At 36.7% G+C, this 23,215-nt stretch overlaps 1 protein-coding gene across 1 annotated transcript; it reads right to left on the bottom strand.

The window, feature by feature from the left end:
- Nucleotides 1-9,555: 9,555 nt before the first annotated feature.
- On the bottom strand, nt 9,556-10,515 carry LOC129747243 (brachyurin-like). Its single transcript, XM_055741346.1, has 2 exons — nt 10,456-10,515; nt 9,556-10,389 (listed from the first exon to the last, which is right to left on the bottom strand). Exons 1-2 carry the CDS (start codon nt 10,498-10,500, stop codon nt 9,613-9,615), a joined length of 822 nt encoding a protein of 273 aa, XP_055597321.1. The 5' UTR covers nt 10,501-10,515; the 3' UTR covers nt 9,556-9,612.
- Nucleotides 10,516-23,215: the final 12,700 nt, after the last annotated feature.

Raw genomic sequence — 23,215 nt, 5'->3', positions numbered from 1 at the left:
TCTATTTCAGCCAGCGAGGGCGCTTCCGAGTTGACGCCATTAATGCGACTTACTGTGGGCGCCTCGAGCTGCGGGTTCTGTTGGCCATTGCTATTTGTAACTCGGAAAAGTTGATCAAAATGCTCAGTCCAACGCTTGAGCTGATCTGTTCGATCTGTCAGCAGCTGACCTGCTCGGTTTTCCAGCGGCATTCTTGCATTAGTCCTTGCACCACTAAGGCGGCGAGAAATATCATATAATAATCGGATATCTCCAATGGCGGCGGCTCTTTCTCCCTCTTCGGCTAGGGAGTTTGTCCAGGCTCTCTTGTCTCGTCTACAAGCTCGTTTAACTGCCTTTTCCAGCTCCGCATATCGTAAGCGGGCGGCTGCTTAGGCTGACCCGGTACATGCCTGCTCAATTCCGACTTTCGCCTTTCTCCGATCATCGATCATCCTCCAGGTTTCATCCGACATCCATTCACTTCGTCTTCCACAAACTTTACCGAGAGTACCATGGCTCGTCGTGATAAAGGCATTCTTGATTCCACACCACTGTTCTTCGACTGTTCCGTCTGTCGGCAGCTCCGAGGCTCGGGATTCTAGCTGTTCAATGTATGCCCTTTTCACCTCTGGATTCTCCAACCGGCGGACGTCGTATCGACACCCGACTTTCTCCTCGCGCCGTTGGGCACGCGCAACTCTCAGTCGTATCTCGCCAAGGACGAGGTGATGGTCAGATGCAATGTCTGCGCTTCGTTTGTTGCGGACATCAAGAAGGCTCCTTCTCCATTTACGACTGATGCAGATGTGGTCAATTTGATTTTCTGTTCGGCCATCTCGGGATACCCAAGTGACTTTATGTGCTGGTCGATGGGGGAAGAGCGATCCACCGATCACCATGTTGTTGTTGCCACAAAATTCTACAAACAGCTCTCCGTTTTCGCTCATCTGTCCTAGACCATGGCACCCCATGATGCGCTTAAAGTCTTGATTATCGGAGCCAATCTTTGCGTTGAAGTCGCCTAAGTGGATTTGAATGTCACCCTTCGGAATTCTCTCAACCACGCTGTTCAATTGACTGTAAAACTGCTAAACTCTCTCGGCAACGTCAGTTGGCGTATAACACTGGACCATTGTAAGGTTTCTAACCCGTGTTCTGAATCTGGCTACGATTATTCTTTCGTTTATCGGTTCCCATCTTATGAGGGCCGCATGGGCCTGCGGGCTTAACAGGAAACCAACTCCTCGTTCCCGAGTAGCATGTTCTCCTCGTATGCCAGAGTAAAGCAGTACTTGCCCGGACTGTGTCTTGTGTTCTCCAGTGTTAGGCCAACGGACTTCGCTCAGTCCCAATATCTCTAGCTTGAGGCGGCTAGCTTCTCTAGCTAGTTGAGCCAGCTTTCCTGGCTGGGCAAGGGTCAAAACATTCCAAGTTCCAATTCTAGTCCGTGTTTTCATGCTAAAAGTCGTTACCAAAGTTCCAATTCGGCAGTGTTCGGCACAAAAGCGCTGATCCGCTATTCGCTAGTTAGTCCGCTAACTTTTCGTTAGCGGTTAAATTTTGTATCTAAGTTTTGATTGATCTAGCGAATCAAAAAGTTCCGCTATTTTTTGGTTGCGCTAATTGAAGACCGCTAATCAAGGTTGCCGAAAAAACTTCTGTGTTTTTGAGAAAAAAAATTCTGAATTTCTGTGATTTTACCCAAAAATTCTGTAACGGTTTTCTGTGATGCTTTTTCCATTATTTGCATTGAAAATTCATGACAAATTGAGTCTTTTTTACATTTGAATTGAGGAAAATCAATTAAGATTAGAAATCTTATCATAACTTTTTAATTAAAAGCAAGAAATTTATTTTTTTTACTGGCCAAGAAGTTAAAATTGTGGAAATTCATTCAAAATTTGAAAATTCTGTGAAATCTGTGAATATTTTAAAATTCTGTGTTCTGTGATGAAAATTTGCTCAAAATTCTGTGAAATCACAGATTTTTCTGTGATTTCGGCAACCTTGCCTCTAACTCCCATATATTTTTATCAATCTCCCAAATTATAAGTGACAAAATAAACTTTTTATCATTAATCAAGTTAAGGTGACATTGGGCATCAGTCTGATTGCTTAATTGTATAAGTTGGATTAGATTGTGTACTCGATGCAAAAAATGCAAAAAACAACAAAAAGAAATTAATTGCACTAAAGATTGTTTGCAACGAAATTGTATACTACCTACTAATATAAATCGAGTAAATTTTCTACCAAAATTTAAATTAAAAAAGAGATTTCTCCCGTCTTCCACATTCTGTTCTTTTGCTCTTGCAACTGTTCGAAAATTCGTTTTTTAAATAGAAGAACACAAAGAGTTGTTGAAATTCCCATCTTTGACAGTTTTTGATTTGCTCATATAATTGTGTAAAAAATCGATTAATTTTAAATTAAATACTTGAAACATAATTTATTCCCCCTTGAGGAGTTGGAAAAATCGAGGGGGGAACGGCGTGACAAAAGAAGAATTTGATATTTGTCTCGGCCTTTATGTTGTGCAACAGTTAGCGTTTAACGCTTTAAGCTTAAACCGATAACTTTTTCGGCACATTTAGCGAATTTTATTAGCGATTGCTGACATTAAATGAGTTAGCGGTCTAATTAACAGCGCTATTTTTTCAGTTAGCGATGCCGAACACTGCAATTCGGTTATTTCTTCTCTCAGTTTCTGAAACAATACAAGATATCAGGAGCAGTAGGTTGCCTAAAGTCCCTATCCCGCGATGGGGCTGCCATCTTGGACTTAGCTGGCGGGAGCCGCATTTCATAAATTCAGCCGCTTGCTGCAAGACAGACGCTGTTAGAGCCGCCCCTGACCTGGATAACAGACGCTCGGTTGTTGTTGCACGCCGCCCCTGACCTGGGGAATGTGGTGACCGAGAAAGTAATTACTATTTTCTAAAATTTTCATTCGCGCACGACGATCTTTTCTTCGCAAAAGATGCCTAAAGAATGACCGTTATTTTTCGCATTTGGTCGAGTCGCTTTTTTCACTCACACACTCTCAGAACTACACGAATCACATTAGCACAGTTCATTGTTTCGTGCTGTATCTAATGAATGGGTTCATTAATACCCCAGTTCATTGTTAACGCAAATTCCGTGATGCCAGAACATTAAATTATTTATTATTAATTTCATTTTCAAGAATAAAAAGTTCATACTAGGAATCCGAACAATATTTTTAAATATTATATTTCCCAACCTATATCCACCACATTCGCCTTCTTCTCCACTCTAAGGAAAAAAATATTAACAAATAATCATTGAATATTTTGGATAAGTTACAACGCACCTTATGACTTCAAAATGTCAAAATCAGAAATCGAAGAGCGTTTCGAGTTATCACCATTAAAAAATATATTTCGGTAAAATATACTTAAACATCAGAATTTCTTCTGTTGATTGTATTTTTTCAGAATAAATATAGATTTATTCTCTTACCAGATCTTTCAGAAAGGATTATCTTACAGTCAGTGTGGGCTAATCCGCTTCTAAGCAACTATTTTATTGGTAATATTCAGGGTTATCGAGGACTTGTCTATTTGCAAGTCGTCTTTTATTTAACATCATTCAAAACAATGGGGACTTTTCCTCTTGCAAGCCATCTTTTATCTAATTTCATTCAAAAACAATGGGACTTGTCCTCTTGCAAGCCATCTTTTATTTAATTTCATTCAAAAACAATAGGGACTTGTCCTCTTGCAAGCCATATTTTATTTTACTTTATTCAAAACAATGGGGACTTGTCCTATTGCAAGCCATCTTTTATCTAATTTCAATAAAAAACAATGGGACTTGTCCTCTTGCAAGCAATCTTTTATTTAATTTTATTAAAAACAATGGGGACTTGTCCTCTTGAAAGCCATCTTTTATTTAAATTCATGCAAAAACAATGGGGACTTGTCCTCTTGCAAGCCCTCTTTTATTTAACTTCATTCAAAACAATGGGGACTTGTCCTCTTGCAAGCCATCTTTTATTTAATTTTATTCAAAAACAATGGGGACTTGTCCTCTTGCAAGCCATCTTTTATTTAACTTCATTCATAACAATGGGGACTTGTCCTCTTGCAAGCCATCTTTTATATAACTTCATTCAAAACAATGGGGACTTGTCCTCTTGCAAGCCATTTTTTATTTAACTTCATTCAAAAACAATGGGGACTTGTCCTCTTGCAAGCCATCTTTTATTCAATTTTATTCAAACAATGGGGACTTGTCCTCTTGCAAGCCATATTTTATTTTACTTTATTCAAAACAATGGGGACTTGTCCTCTTGCAAGCCATCTTTTATTTAACTTCATTCAAAACAATGGGGACTTGTCCTCTTGCCAGCCATCTTTTATTTAATTTTATTCAAAAACAATGGGGACTTGTCCTCTTGCAAGCCATCTTTTATTTAACTTCATTCAAAACAATGGGGACTTGTCCTCTTGCAAGCCATCTTTTATTTTACTTCATTCAAAACAATGGGGACTTGTCCTCTTGCAAGCCATCTTTTATTTAACTTCATTCAAAACAATGGGGACTTGTTCTCTTACAAGCCATCTTTTATTTAATTTTATTCAAAAACAATGGGGACTTGTCCTCTTGCAAGCCATCTTTTATTTTACTTCATTCAAAACAATGGGGACTTGTCCTCTTGCAAGCCATCTTTTATTTAACTTCATTCAAAACAATGGGGATTTGTCCTCTTGCAAGCCATCTTTTATTTTACTTCATTCAAAACAATGGGGACTTGTCCTCTTGCAAGCCATCTTTTATTTAACTTCATTCAAAACAATGGGGACTTGTCCTCTTGCAAGCCATCTTTTATTTTACTTCATTCAAAAACAATGGGGACTTGTCCTCTTGCAAGCCATCTTTTATTTAACTTCATTCAAAACAATGAGGACTTGTCCTCTTGCAAGCCATCTTTTATTTAATTTTATTCAAAAACAATGGGGACTTGTCCTCTTGCAAGCCATCTTTTATTTAACTTCATTCAAAACAATGGGGACTTGTCCTCTTGCAAGCCATCTTTTATTTCATTTTATTCAAAAACAATGGGGACTTGTCCTCTTGCAATCCATCTTTTATTTTACTTTATTCAAAACAATGGGAAGTTGTCCTCTTGCAAGCCATCTTTTATTTAACTTCATTCAAAACAATGGGGACTTGTCCTCTTGCAAGCCATCTTTTATTTTACTTCATTCAAAACAATGGGGACTTGTCCTCTTGCAAGCCATCTTTTATTTTACTTTATTCAAAACAATGGGGACTTGTCCTCTTGCAAGCCATCTTTTATTTTACTTCATTCAAAACAATGGGGACTTGTCCTCTTGCAAGCCATCTTTTATTTAATTTTATTCAAAAACAATGGGGACTTGTCCTCTTGCAAGCCATCTTTTATTTAACTTCATTCAAAACAATGGGGACTTGTCCTCTTGCAAGCCATCTTTCAATTAACTTCATTCAAAAACAATGGGGACTTGTCCTCTTGCAAGCCATCTTTTATTTAACTTCATTCAAAACAATGGGGACTTGTCCTCTTGCAAGCCATCTTTTATTTAACTTCATTCAAAACAATGGGGACTTGTCCTCTTGCCAGCCATCTTTTATTTAATTTTATTCAAAAACAATGGGGACTTGTCCTCTTGCAAGCCATCTTTTATTTAACTTCATTCAAAACAATGGGGACTTATCCTCTTGCAAGCCATCTTTTATTTAACTTCATTCAAAACAATGGGGACTTGTCCTCTTGCAAGCCATCTTTTATTTAACTTCATTCAAAACAATGGGGACTTGTCCTCTTACAAGCCATCTTTTATTTAATTTTATTCAAAAACAATGGGGACTTGTCCTCTTGCAAGCCATCTTTTATTTTACTTCATTCAAAACAATGGGGACTTGTCCTCTTGCAAGCCATCTTTTATTTTACTTCATTCAAAACAATGGGGACTTGTCCTCTTGCAAGCCATCTTTTATTTTACTTCATTCAAAACAATGGGGACTTGTCCTCTTGCAAGCCATCTTTTATTTAACTTCATTCAAAACAATGGGGACTTGTCCTCTTGCAAGCCATCTTTTATTTAACTTCATTCAAAACAATGGGGACTTGTCCTCTTGCAAGCCATCTTTTATTTTACTTCATTCAAAACAATGGGGACTTGTCCTCTTGCAAGCCATCTTTTATTTAACTTCATTCAAAACAATGGGGACTTGTCCTCTTGCAAGCCATCTTTTATTTAATTTTATTCAAAAACAATGGGGACTTGTCCTCTTGCAAGCCATCTTTTATTTAACTTCATTCAAAACAATGGGGACTTGTCCTCTTGCAAGCCATCTTTTATTTAATTTTATTCAAAAACAATGGGGACTTGTCCTCTTGCAATCCATCTTTTATTTTACTTTATTCAAAACAATGGGGAGTTGTCCTCTTGCAAGCCATCTTTTATTTAACTTCATTCAAAACAATGGGGACTTGTCCTCTTGCAAGCCATCTTTTATTTAATTTTATTCAAAAACAATGGGGACTTGTCCTCTTGCAAGCCATCTTTTATTTAACTTCATTCAAAACAATGGGGACTTGTCCTCTTGCAAGCCATCTTTTATTTAATTTTATTCAAAAACAATGGGGACTTGTCCTCTTGCAAGCCATCTTTTATTTAACTTCATTCAAAACAATGGGGACTTGTCCTCTTGCAAGCCATCTTTTATTTAATTTTATTCAAAAACAATGGGGACTTGTCCTCTTGCAAGCCATCTTTTATTTAACTTCATTCAAAACAATGGGGACTTGTCCTCTTGCAAGCCATCTTTCAATTAACTTCATTCAAAACATTGGGGACTTGTCCTCTTGCAAGCCATCTTTTATTTAATTTTATTAAAAAACATTGGGGACTTGTCCTCTTGCAAGCCATCTTTTATTTAATTTCATTCCAAAACATTGCGGACTTGTAGTCTTGCAAGTTATTCTTTTATTTCACTCAGGCAAATTCTTATAACGATTTTCATAAAATACGTCTTTTGAACCGGTTAACGGAGTGCAAATTTATTGTATATTCATCTCCTGAACGGTAAATTTGGTTTGATGTGCGTTTCATATATTATTATACCAAAACATATTTCTTGTTTACTTTCCAGCAAGCTTATCGGCAAAAGAAAACGAAAACGTCTAAGAATTGGATGCGGCAAAAAAAAATTTTAGTGGAACTGGTGGTTGATGTGCTGCTGATGGTGACCATGAGTGATTTAATTTAAAATTGGAAAACAATAAAGTTAATTATTCTGCATCAAATATCTTAAATTGTTCATATTAAAAAGTGATTTCCTGTTTCATAAGAGCCTCTTATGAATAGCAACGAACTCTCACTGCAGAAGGCGTTCATCTTCAAAATTACTTCGCGTCATAAGACAATCTTATGAATTTTAATAATTTTTCCTATGGCGCCACTTCATAAGTGTTGGCTTGTTCAATAAAGATTGGGTTTTGTTCACTCATCTTTTATATTGAAGTTACCCAAATGTAATCAGCCAGCCCAATATGTCCCTTTCCGGAAACAACAACAATATTTGGGCATGTTCAACTACCAGCATTATCCAAATGTGACTGATGCTTGATATGTTGAAAACGGAAATCAATGTCATGTCTTGATTTTTTTTAAAAACACATACAAAAGCGACCGCACCAGCCGTGAGGACCTCAATATCAATCCAAACTTATCCATCTCCTGTTTCAAGACCACCAAAAGAAACACTACTTTTTGTTTATTTATGTCATACCGTTTTTAATTTTTTTTTTTTTTGTATTTCAGCTAGTCATAGTGGAGTCATTTATTTCTTAAGAAAGCCATCCCTTGGAGTCTGTTTGCAAGTTACAGTTAATAATTGTTAGCTCAAATACCAAAAAACTAAAGCGGATAAGATGGACTTCTTAGTCTTAACGGTCTGAGGAAACCACTTAAAAAACACAAAACTGATGATGATTTTGAAAGAAGTGAAGCCCTTGGTGAAAAAGTGTATTTTGAAAGAATTTAAATGAAAAACAAAATTATGCTAAATTAATCTTCGATGTTCTTGTGTTGGTTGGTTAACAGACTTCCAAGAACATAAAAAAAATCGGAATAAGTATTATTACATTTTTTTTTTATTCACATGTAAGCATTGATTTTTTGTCAATCTGTTATTTCAATGGATAAAAATGTTTATTTTCCAATGTATTAATACCCAGAAAAAATATTGTCCTGATTTTTTATTGAATTTTATCGATGCCTTAAAAGATTTTTATTTACGTTATTTAAGCTATGGAATATTGCAATGAAGAATCAAATTTAAATTTCGTCAACTTATTCAAACCAGATTGATTCACTGGTAAATATAATAAGATATATGAATACTTAGCTTTGCACTCATTGTTGAACGGGTAAGTTGTCCTTCATCCTGGGAACCGAAACTGGGCTCAAATCACTAACTTGTTAGCACAAATTTATCACTTTTCGCTCCTTTAATTTCTTTGAAATTCTTCAAACGAAATCCACCGAATGTATCACAGCACGATCAGAACAGTAAAGCACTTCCGGGAGCATGACTTACGCCATTGTGGTGACCGAGAAAGTAATTACTATTTTCTAAAATTTTCATTCGCGCACGACGATCTTTTCTTCGCAAAAGATGCCTAAAGAATGACCGTTATTTTTCGCATTTGGTCGAGTCGCTTTTTTCACTCACACACTCTCAGAACTACACGAATCACATTAGCACAGTTCATTGTTTCGTGCTGTATCTAATGAATGGGTTCATTAATACCCCAGTTCATTGTTAACGCAAATTCCGTGATGCCAGAACATTAAATTATTTATTATTAATTTCATTTTCAAGAATAATAAGTTCATACTAGGAATCCGAACAATATTTTTAAATATTATATTTCCCAACCTATATCCACCACAGGGAACAGACGCGTGAATGAAGTGGCCATGCATAAATTTACTTGAGAGCTCGAGTCGTTATGCCAGTAGTGCTTTTTCAATCATATCATCTTTGGAACAGTACACTTTTCAGCGCAACCTTCTAAGGATGTTCAATGCGGTTGAGCTGGAAGGACAATGCATGCGATGAGAAAGCTTGTTAGTGCCGTTTCGGCATAGAATCTGCTGCCGATATTTCCATCCGCAAAGATGGTCTTTATTGGAGCAGAGTCTGATTTGTGGGTGTAGCATTTAATGAGGTTAAAATTACTCACGGTCTTAGGGAAAGTTGATTATTGAGTCAAAACTTTGCCAAAAAAAAATGCCCCAATTTGTTTAATTAATGTTTACTTTTACCAAATGAATGTTTGGTATCAGCGCCCCAAAGTTAGTGAAAATTGGCTCTTATTTTCTTTACACCTCGAAAATTTTTAAATTTTGTTGCCTTGTGTAACGCTGTCGAAAAGATGTAAGCGAGAAGAATAACCATTCAGCGTAACCCTTTTTTGACGAGGAAATTTCTCATATGCTTCACTTATGAAAGAATTTTTTGCAGCTGTTTTCAAATAAAGAAACATCATAAAAGTACGATTGATTCATAAATTTAGATTTATTTCATCAAACATCCGAAATCAAAACCTTTTTATCTGGGCAGATGTCCAGTGTGGCTCTCGATCCAGTTGGTGAAGGATTCAGTACGGACGTATCCGGAAGGCAGACCGGAAGCGCATCCAGCGGCAGCAACGAAGGAAACAACACCAACCTGGGTACCTCCATAGGTCAATGGGCCGCCAGAATCTCCACTGCATGGGTTCTGGTTGATGGCATCAGCTCCGAGGGCACAGATGGTGGATCCGATGATGACGGCATTTCCGTAGGTCTGGGCGCACTGGGCGTTCGAGATGATGCTCATGTCAACCCATCGCATTTCGTTCGGGATCACGCAGCCAGTTCCCTGGCAGGTAAGGCCCCATCCGGAAACGGTGGCACGAGATCCGGGAATGGTGTGGCTAGTTCCGTGATGAGGAATGCGGACGGCATGGATGTTTCCTCCCAGAGTAACTGGAGTTCCCATACGGATCAGACCGATGTCGTTGTTCAAGTTGTTCGGGTTGTAGTTGGGGTGGATGACGATCTGGGCCGAGGTACGGGTCTGGTACGGGGCATTACGCAGGTGCGATCCCAGGATGATGTTGAAGCTGTTGACGTTGACTTGACAGTGAGCAGCAGTCAGAACCCAGGTGGACGAGATGACTGAACCACCGCAGGACAGAGCTCCAGCATTGGTGAAACCAGTCAGATGGACCTGATACGGGAAACGTCCAGCTGGCGCAGGATGTCCGTTGACGATACGGGTATCCTTCTGACGCATCTGGGCATCGCGAACGGACACGATTTCCTCATAGCGGATCTCGGCCGCCTAAAGAGAAGGAAAAAATCAATCACCCACAAAGACTTCCCCTAAACTCACACTCCACAATCTTACCTGAGTAAGGGCCAAACAAGCCAAAATAGTCAAGAACAGCTTCATGGTGCACTGAATGGTACAACCGAAACAATGTCGTTATGCATCTTTGAAACCACTTTTATAGGTCTCGATAAACTACAAACCATTCGATCGCTCCAGTAGTTCAACGTGATAAGATTAGCATTCAAAATGCGCTAACTCCTTGCCCCCTATCGGATTCGATAATCATTGATTGTGTAACAATTGGAAGCTGATAGGAAATACCCGGCACAAAATTTGGTTAATTTTGACGCAAGCAGCAGGAAAGATTATTTCAGGGTTTTCCAACGTTCAGGCGGATATGTTTTAAGGAATGTTTTTAAACCAATAAGTTCACAATATGCGCCGTTTTAAACTTTATCCAGATTATGGTTAAGTAGTTTATATTAAAGCCAATTAGGATGCCAACCAAAGAAATTAAAAATTTATTTTTTCTCAACGTAGCTCTAAATTTCGATTCGGATTTTGGGATTGTTCAAAAAGCGCGCGATACTCCAGTTTTTCCAGCTATTTTTGCTGGCGTTTTCTTTTTAATAAAGTTCACCTTTAATCACTCAAACCCTCAATTATGGTGACAAAAAATTTAACTCAATACGAAGTTTAGTAAAAAGAGTGATCCAAAAACTGATAAAGGGTGTTCCGACCAAAAAGTGGTCAGCTTAAATTCACCTTTTTTTTTTTTCTAATCATTCATTTAAAAACCTGAACACCCCGCATTGTGTGTGTGTGTGTGTGTGTGTGTGTGTGTGTGTGTGTGTGTGTGTGTGTGTGTGTGTGTGTGTGTGTGTGTGTGTGTGTGTGTGTGTGTGTGTGTGTGTGTGTGTGTGTGTGTGTTTGTGTTTGTTTATGTGACACCGACAATAATCGCTATGAATCAATAATCACTGAATAATGAGAACCACTTGAGAATGTAATAAAAGCCTGTTCATCTAGAGCAGTGGTTTTCAAAGTGGTCCCTACCGCCCCCTTGGGGGCGTTGAGAGCTTCCAGGGGGGCGGTGAGCTCAATGTAGAAATTTGGGGGGCGTTGGAAGAGCTGAGAGGGGCGGTGAGGTCGTAATTCATATTTTCACAAAACACGAAACAACGGAGATGGGGAACAAAAACGAGTAAGTTCGAGGCAAAAATTTGAATTACGTTACAAAATTAGATATCAGGTTGAAGACTAAAATATGTATGATTTCACAGAGCTGCAGGAAAATTGTTGTTCCAGTATCTCAATATTTATTTTTAAATGTAACTAAAAGATTGTTTTATATTGTCACTGATTTTGTATACGGTCTACATGTTGATCTTTTTTGTAACACAATTTTGGATTTTACTAAAGTAAGAATTATTTTAGATGGCAATGCTTGATAATCTTTAAAATGTATTGTCTCAAAAATTTTGCTAAAAAGTCTGTATAAAAAAGGTAACATCTATGATTTAGTGATGTAAAATGTAAGAATTATTTTAGATTAGAGAACTTTTATTTTAAGTTCTTATATGTTCATCTCTATTTCAATCGATTCAAAAAAATCAATTGTGCCATTTGCCATGGATCAACTTTTAATCTTTACGGTTATCTCTAACATTGCCTGGATTAAGTTATTAGAATCTAATTTAAACTTTAAGACTGAACAGGACTAAAATTCAGATATCAAGAAGTAATACTATCCTGACGTTAATTTACCGGCTTGACAGTATTTAATTTGTATTCAATAATGCAATTTAGTCTTCAACACTAATGTAAATGAATGGTGAATAGAAAATTTTGTTTACTAAAATTTAAGATAAATTATTTGATATCGATCTAATTAATCAGTTTAAGTAAGTGTCCAGGAAACTTTACATAGAGTTAAGTGTTTACTGGAGGTTTGAAGCTCCTTGGAGCCAAAAGGGTATAAGGTAAGGTTACCAGATTGCTCGGTTCTATCCGAGTTTGTCCGGATATTTAATGAAAAATTCGACAAAAGTCCGGTTCGGCCCGGTCGCCCGGATTTCATTGAAAAAGGCCCCGATTTTGCGGAATTATTCACTTTATTTGCCAAAACAAACAAAATAAAATCAAATTGTGTTGTTTAAATTTTCATTAATGAGTCCAGAAAGAAATTTTTCGAGCAAATTTTATGGAAATAATCATGAAAAGTTAGTCTGCTGATAAATTACGACGGATTTTTTTTAAAGTTTTTTTTTCTTGATTTTTTATTAAGAAATTTCAGGGTTTTGATAGAATTTGCCTGGATATGTGTTATAGTTAGTACCCGATAGAGAGAGGGACCCGGTTCCGGTTATTCCGGAGAACCTGAGGTGACCCGATAGAGAGAGGGACCCGGTTCGGGTTATGCCGCAGTACCTGACTGCTGCCCATATTTGATAAACGGTCTAATATGCCATTTTTTCAAAATGGAGAAAATTGTGCCATTTGATAGCTTATACTCCATATAATATCCCTACTTCATTCATTTTTCAAAAAATCCATTGGTAGAGGCATACAACCGTAAAGAAAATTTGTCTAATGTGCAATAATTTGATAAATTGTCTAATGTGCATGATGTGTTGAATCATCCTTCGCAGCAACCGGTGTCTTTGTATGGAAAGTTTTTCTAATCCCTTCTTGTTGTGATATTGTGGCTTGGTGGTTATGGGCGTGAGCAATCGCAGCAATATTTGAAAACGTATGCACATCAGGCAAATTCAGAGCTATTTGTCAACTTTAGTTCACGATATATTTGATAAAGTGGCTACTGAGATTGAAATTAATTTTTTTCATAAATTCTTTATCTAAATTTGCGATTCAACTCAACCGCCTATGTCCTACACCTACAATGATTGTTATGCACATTAATCTACTTTATTTTGAGTATCAGGATGCAGAAAAATTGTAAAAACATTGATTTTGCGTTTTTCTCGCATTGGTGTTCATGGCACATTAGACCGTTTATCAAATATGGGGCAGTGAGGTGACCCAAACGAAAATATTTTGTCCCGAAATGAGAGTGCGAGATATAAAATTTTGTTGTGATGTCTGTTTTGAAATTGATGGTTTCATGTGAATAAAGAGACTTAAAAGGGGGTAAGTCCTGAACAATTTTAATTAGCTAAGTAGTTTCAAGAAGCTGGCCATGAATAACGAAGAATGTCTCCGTGTGATATTTAAATTTTAAACAAATCGTTATCATTATTTGGTTGTTGACCAGTATCCTTATCAATTCATAGAAATGATTAAAACGATTCAAAGGATTCAATCGGTACTCGTGACAATAATTTGAAATTTTAAATCTGAATTTCAAGCGTCAGCCGAAAATAATAACCTGAAGATTGAGCTTCAGATCCACAAATTGTATTGAAACTTTAAATCCGAGAAGATGTAGTTGAGAAATTAATCCTGGGTGTCATCAACTTAAAGTTAAATAAATATAAATATTTTAAGTTCGATACCTAAAGATTTAATGCCGAGAGGGAGAAAAAAAACCAAAACAAAATTGTGCTAGATAGAGAGTTTAAAAATGTAATTTGATACAGTGTGCGCAATCTAAATACTTAGCCTGAAGACTAGGTTACAAAAAAAACAACTGCATTTAAACACGAAATCATAGTTCAAATTTAAATTTAAGATCGAATCCCAACTAATCCATTGGATTGATTGGAGTCTTTTGACGAACTTTGATGCGAACGGTCGGAATTGGTTTGTGAAATGTGAAATTAAAAAAAGGGAATTTATATAAAAATTACCTGGGTTTTGGGTCGACAATTTTGAAATCAAATGCCCGGAATTTGCCAGGTTTTTCAATAAAATATCCCGGATTTGTCCTGCTCGGGTATCCTGATGGTGCACCGGTAGTGCACCAAGTGCTGTCAAAACGTATTTTTTATATGAAGATGACAGCAGTTGGTGCACAACCATCTTTCCACCAGATGAAAACGAATATGGCATTAGTGTAAGTGCATAAAAGCTAATTTTGAAAAAAAAAACACGCTTTTTATTTATAACTAGCTGACCCGGTGTGCTTTGCTACACCTTCCAAAAATTTTTGAAACTTGTGGTACCTAGTTATTTAACTTGTTATTTATTTGCACAAAATTTTAAGTTCAATTTCAAAATCATTGAAATGTTCCTTCAAAATTAATTTTCAACTTTTTTTTATTTTGAATAACTAATTTATTTTTTTTTTAAATCCGTGTTTTAATCCTTTTTATGACTCTGGATTTCTTTGTTTTATAAGTTTATAACTTATCCCAAGATTTTTTTTTATATAAATATGAAACTATCTTAAACTATTATATAAACATTTGAAGTAACAAAATAACATCATGGGACATTTATTTTACCTATTCGTTCTTGAATTATCATACAAATTACCCCCATTTCTATATCCCAAATTGAAGGAAGGTGGGTCTCATAACATCAGAAAAACATTTCTTGTATACAAATACGATCCCACGTCACATATGGCTCAATTTTCGATAAGTTCTCGAGTTATTCAAAAAATGCGTGACCTTTTCTCCACTGTATATCTCCCCTCTGGCAAGTGAAGAGGTTCTCAAACCATCGAAGAAACATTGCTCGTACAAAATTTGCTCCCATGATAATTTAATTCTATTTTCTCGAAAAGTTATCGAAATATTAAACAAATTGTATCAATGCCATCTTTCCCTCAATATCGTTCCACTGATTTATGGTAGTGATGCTGAACTATCGAAAAAAAAAATATCTTGTGCTTGAATACCCTCTCATGCCAAATTTGGTTTCGTTTGATTTATTAGTTGTCGAGTTATGCTATGAAATTTGTATCGGAGCCGTTCTTCCTACCTATCCCCTACCTGAAAGAAGGGGATCAAGATTGAACATTCCGTGTATTCAAATACACTCCTATGCCAAATTCTTCGCCAGTTGCTAAATTGAATGATTGTTCCCATGTCATACTTGGTTCTATTCGTTAGATAAATTTTTGGTTTATGCAAAACAATCATACATATATGAGCTTCCGTCTTCCCTAACCGCATTCTCAATTGAAGGAGAAAGAAGTCTCTAAAAGCCAATAACCATTTTACGTATCCAAATGCTTTCCCATGCCAAAGTTGTTTCCATTTGCTTGATTAGTTATCGAGTAATACGAAAAATTGTAAAGGAGCCCCCCACCCCCTCTCTTTCATATCACCCCACTGGAAGGAGGCAGTAGTACCAAATATTCACAGAAACCTTCCCTGTGCTCAAATACCCTCTCAAGCCAAATTTCGTTCCGTATGCTTAGTAAATTCCCGAGGGATGTGAAAATTATATGGGTGGACCCTCCTCCCTTAAGATTTTTGGATCTGAAGGACGAAGGTTTCTCAAAATATCATAGAAAAATTTATTGTAATCAAATACCTTCCCACGCCAAATTGGGTGCCATTTACTTGATTATTCATCCAGTTATGCTGAAAATTGTAACGGACCACCCTTCCCACTTTCTATATCCTCACTGGAAGGAGGGAGGCGTACAAAATATTCATAGAACTATTTATCGTACCCATATACCCTTCCTAGCCAAATTTGGTTTCATTTGCTCGAATAGTTTTCAAGCTACGCAATAAAAAAGTGGTTAAAAGGCCCCCCCCCCCTTCTTCCTGTATCTCCAATGGAAGGAGGGAGGGGTTTGAAATAATCATAGAATCATTTTTCGTATTCCACTACCCACCCATGCCAAATTTTGTTCCATTAGCTTGATTAGCTCTCCAGATATGTAAAAAATTGTAAGGTAGGCACCCTCCCCCCTTTCCATCTCCCCACTGTAAGGAGGGAGGGGTACCAAATATTCTTAGAAACATTCCTTGTACCCCAGTAGCCACCCATGCCAAATTTGTTATTATTTACTTGATTGGTTCTCGAGTTATGCAAAAAAATGTCTTTTGTTTTTGAGGCCCCTCCCCCCCCCTTCATGAGAGAGGGAGGGGTCTCAAACCATAATAGGAACCTTCCCCTGCCTCCTATACCCCCACCTACCAAGTTTCACGAAAATCGGTTCAGTAGTTTCCGAGTCTATAGGGAACAGACAGACAGACAGACAGACAGACAGACAGACAGACAGAAATTCATTTTTATATATATAGATGTTTGGTCATTTTTCATATATTTTTCAAAAAATTGCATTATATTTTCGAACAAATTCGTATGTAAATAAAATTCTAAAAATCTGAAAAATCGTGAAATTTTAGTTCAAAATATAGGAATCGTTTGACATTATTGAATCAAATCGACCATTTTTACACTTACATAAATTTGAATGAGTTTTGAATAAAGCCTTACAACAACATCAAACTAAAAGCTAATGGTTTTTCAACGATCCAGAATTTCATTTTTTAAGTAGAATCTCTGAAAATTTGCCCAGGGGGGCGTTGTGCTTGAAAATTTAGCAAAAGGCTGACTGATCAAGCACTGAGCCTAAGTCTTTACCAAACGTCATCGGGAACGCCGTCAGAGGAACTTCCGTTAGAAGGAAAGCAAGTCTTAATGAGTGTGGCTGAATTATTTTACGAGGCTAGAAAGCATCGTTTCGCAGTCCTTAAAGTAATTAAACTAGCCAAAGTGATCTGCTGAGAAAATAGGCGAAAAGAAGTTTTAGCTTAGCTTAGCTTAGCTTAGCTTAGCTTAGCTTAGCTTAGCTTGATTGACTACTCACATCCACCTTAAATCATTGAACTTGAAATGCAACATGAAAAATATTCTAAATCAATAGTTCCTTATAAGCTTCGTCAACTTCGTCAAAGTACATTTAAAGGTATTTTTTATCGGTATTAAAACAAATGCATTTCAAATTCCATGATCGCTGGCGTGGTTCAGTAGAACGGATTCCACATCACCAATGGTTGCTACTCCGTGATTGACCGAGGCCATCAATTTTGTCTAGTGGCCAAATGAATGGTATCTGGGATTGACAGCACATTCACAATGAACAAAACTGATGCTCTCTCTTTACACATCAATAACGGCGCCGGCCACGTCCTAGTAGTCAATGGATGGAAGGAAAATAGAGAAAAGGGATTGAAAGAATAATAATTCATGCTTTAGGACCGAGGTCACCTCTGCATCCTAGCAAAACAATTGTTTGTGTGGATAGGGTAAAAAGGATATTATCAGGAAACACTTTTGACTAGTGTTATGTAATCTGGGTTAAAATCATATTCTACTAAGCTCCTGTGATTTCGAAATCAACTAGATCACCTATTCTAGCAACAAACTCGTTTGAATTTTGAAAATTCGTATTAAAATTGAAAATATTTATTTCCTACCAAGAAATGAGAGAATGAATCGTTCGAATAAGTAAAATGATATATAAAACTGTATTCAATTAAATAGTGTTATAATCCTTTCAATAATGCGTTGCAAAAATCTATTAAAAACCTAACGAAATTTCAGGAGATAGTTCTGATAACTGCATAACTTTTCTTATTGCAAAATTTTGTTTATTAAGACATCGTTAAGCATGCACTAAAACATCTTCATGAAGGAAAACTGATCGAAAAATATTTTCTTTTTGCAAAAATATTTGATGGAAATTCTATATCTAACACAATCGAAAAACGAATGCATACACTCACATTTACAAAAGTAAATTTCTAGCACGGGTCGGTTTTAAAGTTTTCATTTTAAAATACTTCCATTTCTGAATGATAGATTTTAGTTCAATAACATTGGTTCTCCAAATAAAAAAGTTCCTACCAGCAAACCGATTTTAGCACATCTTTAAGGATCCTGAGCTTAAAAATTTACACTTTCCACTTTCCGTACGAAACAGCATTTCAAGATACTTTTAATATCAAAAACAAATACTTTTTATAAATCAATTAATCACCAATTTTAGTATACATTAAGATTTTTCGTTGATTTTCCGTTTTCAGATATATAACCATAGTTATCACTTCAGGAAATAGTATTCAACTGCTATTCAAAATATTTTCTGGCTTCCCTGAAGGACGTTTCTTAACTATCGATCTTAACGATTTATTAACCAACTTTTTTGAAAACCGTTTTGGCTCTAAAAATAATGGTAAGACTTTTATTTCCTTCAAAAATCCCCGAGATTCAGTATGATAAAGGTTCATCAGTTTCTGGGTTTTGGCAATGCATAGGTATCACAAGATTCATTGACAAATTTTGGTAGATTGCAAAAGTTTTCTAAAGTATCACCCTTTGACTCCTGTGTTCTTAATAATATAAATCATATCATATCGTTTTGACATTGCTGGCAGCAATTTGTGTAGTTGCGGCCAAGGTTACCATGACATCGAGCATATTGTCTGGTCGTGTGAGGTCCATCTTGTCGCCAGAACGAATTTATTAGACTCCCTTCGGGCCCGAGGAAAACCACTTAACGTTCCAGTGAGAGACGTGCTAGCTGTGCTAGACTTGGACTACATGTTCGAAATTTACCTTTTTCTAAAAGCTATCGATCTCCGTCTATAATTCTTTTTATTTTCATATTTCCCTTTCTATCATCTTTTTCTTTAAACTCAAAGTGTTAAGCTAAGCAAACAATTGTAAAAACAAAAACGATTTTGGCTCCTTAAAACCTGAAGGTATGAGCCGTTTCAAATAAAGAATTATAAAAAAAAAATCATAAATAAAAAAACTAAATACTTTTTTATTACTTTTTGATTGATAAATGTTGAAAATATCCATAGGGTCCTTTTTTTTTTAATAATTTGCATCTAAGCAATCATTGAAAATAATGACAATCTTGAAATATACATTTACATCATACATAACGTGTACATACGAAATTTAACAAATTTTTAATCGGATTTCACTAATTGATAAGCTTTTTAATACGATCAACACACAAATTCCTTCGGTCCTCATTAAATATTTACAACAACTGTATGAACTGTTGAGAAAAGCCAATAATTACTACAACATGAAATTTTCATCTCAGACACCCGCTGAATCTCCAAAAATTAAAACTATAATCAAAGGCTCGTCTTTCAAAACTTTAGAACATCAAAACTTGTCCAGTTTTGTGATATTGTAGAGATCAAAAACAACGATGATTAAGGAAAAAAATTGGAACGCGCTCACCCAGTTGATTGTTGGTAACAAGAACATTTTCCATCCAGAGGTGTCCGTAAACCATTCCAAGCTAGAGACACTTTTCCACAAAATCTTTCAACGCCAAATCACAAATCTTCACTAAATCACTATACTGCCAACATTTAACTGAATTACTTAAGTTTCACTATGGTCAAACTCTTTAAAAACTATTATTTTATTAAAATTTTCGCGGACGAAGAAAAAACGCGTGCGGTTCGCGAAAGTCATGGACTACTCCTCCCAGAAAATAGGCGAAAAGAAGTTTTGCTGAGAAAATAGACGGTGCCGGGATATTTAGACACCCGCTGAGGATTACTCAACCTAGTTACGCTCGGCATAGTCGACGGAGTGGGTAGCAGATATAAGAAAAGGTAAAAATGTTTTCCTAAATGATACTTCCACAAGTCTGAGAACATTTATACATCACCAAAGGTCTGACTCCCGCAACACCGAATTCTCTCAAGGATTATTTGAAAAGACCCGATTCCGAATAACCACACTAGTGCCCAGATCAATATTGCACTAAAAACGGCAACTGAATCGGAAAGGAATTCATTATAAGGTAACAATAAAATGATGGTCCAATAACGATCTTTCGAAGTACATTCTAAATTGGAATTCCATTATCAGCTGCACAGGTCAACGAAGTGAGGTGACAAAGCAAAAGCAAATTCACCACGATTACATCCACGCCCTCAAAGGAGGTATGACGTCACCGATGATGTTTATATTGATGTGTACTAACCATCTGTCTTCAGGGCTTTTATTCCAAACGGCTGAAGTAAGCAAACATTTCCGTACCAAGCTTTCAGTCAAGAAGCCCGCAGGAAGAAGAAAATTGAAACGAGTGAAACACGTAATGGGTAACATGGCCGTCTTCATTGCAACAATTTCAACCAGAAGCAATTTTCTAATAATCCTTAAAATGATATCTGCGGCTCGGGAATGTCAATCAAAGGGAACTTTGGTAATATTAATAAATTATGGTTGGGCAGAAAATGCAGAGTTTTCAGCATAATCCTTGTTAAAATTGATTCTAAATTGGCAGTATGACAACAACAGATGCGTTTGGCAATCAAAATGTTACCCTATTTCGAGTCTGTTATGGGGTGACGTGTTTAATTTCGGGAACCACACTGACGTTCTGGTACCAAAAATTTGGTACGGTGCGTTTGTATGCGATTTGACAGCTGGTTCAGTTCTCTGTTTTATTCAGGTCTGATTCTAGCGTAAACAACTCCTGACACGATTACCACCATTCGCCCAGTGGATTCACTGACACAGGTGAGGCGTGAATCCCAACGTTCGTGTGCGTATGAGACTCAATGGATGAAATTCGTCGTCGGTAAAATCCAAGTCGATATTAGTGTGACAGATGACACGCATCTGATGTCTGCGTATACTTTCGAACGGCAATAGCAAGGATTGTTTGCGTAGTTGCGAAGAACCGTAAAAATGAGTGAACGAAGAAAGTGAAAGTGAAGGGCCGCGTCAGAAACGAATCTTATTGGAATGATTGGTGCATGAAGATCTCGAGCGGAAAATTAGATTGCAGCAGTGGGAGTGCAAGCAGACACCAGAGGAACTTTGTAGAAACGAGGAGTAGCAGGAATAGCAAACCACAGTGCATGAGTGTGGGTGCAATCAACAAACAGATGATTATGCATGTCAACACGGATTGAGCGGAAACATCAACAAATCGAACAAAATTGAGAAATCGTACAAGTAAGTCATTATCATGATAGAAAATTTATTGATTATTCGTATTGTTACTGTGCTTGAATATATTGATCATTGTGAAAGAGCTTTTCTTTGAATCATTGCGTGAACCAAAGTAAATTTGCACACTATTCATATCGATCTTTAGGTCGGGTTTTTGACTATTTTCCCGTCTTGCTCGCATGCCACATTGGTGTTATTTGGTGACAGCCAATCACTAGAATTGGCGGATAGAAAGAGTTGACCTCTATCTTCAGAAAATTGAGTTGATCAGTCTGATAGATTCATTCCTCAGCTGATTAAAATTTTAAAGAACAAATAATTCAGTCTAAGAGCATTAAAATATTGGACGATACTTAAGCAAAACCGTAAGAAGACCTCAAAAACTATAAGCAGTAAGAAGCAGTTCAAAGAACACAGGCGTTCTGCGTCGAAGAAAGTGAATAAAATGACTGTGTACAATTTGAAGGCAGGCGTCAAACGGAAGTCCCGCCAACTTGGACTATTTCGACCGGAATCTTAACTGAGTATTGCTCACGTCTTTTAAACAGATTAAACTTCAAGAAGATAAATACTTTGAATTTTTTAATAAACAAATAATTTATTTACAAGTAATTTAGTTTGACAACATTTTGATCCGAAAACCCTTTAATCTTAACATGAAATTTTTGTAACTCAATTTTAGAAATTCTTAATTTTTTATTAAAAGTTAAACCATACCTTAGATCAAATGCTTAAGCGAACAGTAGCTCCCCTTGTTTCTATAGAATTTTATTTCTTATATAACATTGCACAGTGGTCCAGGGCGGAACTTTATCGTGACAAAATTAATTACGAAGATACTATAAGAGATAGACAAATGGTGTCTTCAGCAAAAATGCTCATCAAACCATGGGCTTCAATAATCTTCAATCAAATATTAGTGTGTAATTTTTGCATGATTTGCACATCAAACTTTTTTCAGTGGACAGATAGAGCCAAATTGTCTTCCACAAAGTTGTAGCCATCTGTTTTTGAGGCAACTTTACCGAAGACACTCATACAGTGAGAGGCAAAATAAAGTGTCCAAGTTGTTTGTTTTTAATTTCTTTTATTTTACTGGTTAAAATTCAACGAAAATACATCGTAATCATTTTTAAAATATTGTTTAAAATGTTCTTTTCAATTTTGGTTAATATTGCGCTGGTAAAAAACGAAAGTTTTTCTGATACAAAAAAAAACAGTTGATATTCTTAAAAAAAAACAGGGGCAAAATAAAGTGTCCAGATTAGTACAGCTTCAAATAATTCAAACTGAAGACAAACAAGGACGATTTAATAATGGGTATGGCCTCCTTCAGTCTTCAACACCTCCAGCAAGCGCTTCGGCATACGTTGTGCAAGTTTTGAATCAAAATAAGTATTTTTATTTGTCACACCAGTCTTATCAATCAGAGCATCGAGGATGGCCCGCAGATTTTCGATGGGGTTCAGACCAGGACTTAGTGGGGGCCATTCAAAGGGTTTGATGCGGTAGGAACGGAAAAATGACTTCGTCAGATTGGCCGTATGCTTCGGATCGTTATCCTTCTGTAAAACGGAGCGCTCTTCGAGGCCCGTCTTGATGATGATACCTCGAGGTTTTTCCGTAGGATATTGCAATATGACGCAGCTGTTATGATTCCGTCAATTTTTACCAAATTGCTCACCCCACCCCAAGAAAAGCACCCCCACACCAGCACGTTACCTCCTCCGTGCTTGACTGTTCCTTTGATATGGCGGTCTTGGAGCTCCTCACCCGACTTGCGCCGCATATGTATGATCCCCCTTCTTGAAACTGTTGAAACCATTTTTTGTGTTATAAAGTGGAATGCAAATTGTTAGTAACGTTTTCTAGTAATAAAGGCTTCATACCGGAATAAGTTTGTCAACTAAAAATTAGATATCCGAATTCTTCGTTTTAAACTTTTTTCGTGTTATGAAACATCCCACTT

This window comes from Uranotaenia lowii, chromosome 2, assembly GCF_029784155.1.
Source record: "Uranotaenia lowii strain MFRU-FL chromosome 2, ASM2978415v1, whole genome shotgun sequence".
Classification (NCBI taxonomy): domain Eukaryota; kingdom Metazoa; phylum Arthropoda; class Insecta; order Diptera; family Culicidae; genus Uranotaenia; species Uranotaenia lowii.
The sequence above is the reverse complement of the archived record's forward strand: the minus strand, read 5'-3'. Positions and strand labels throughout refer to the sequence as shown.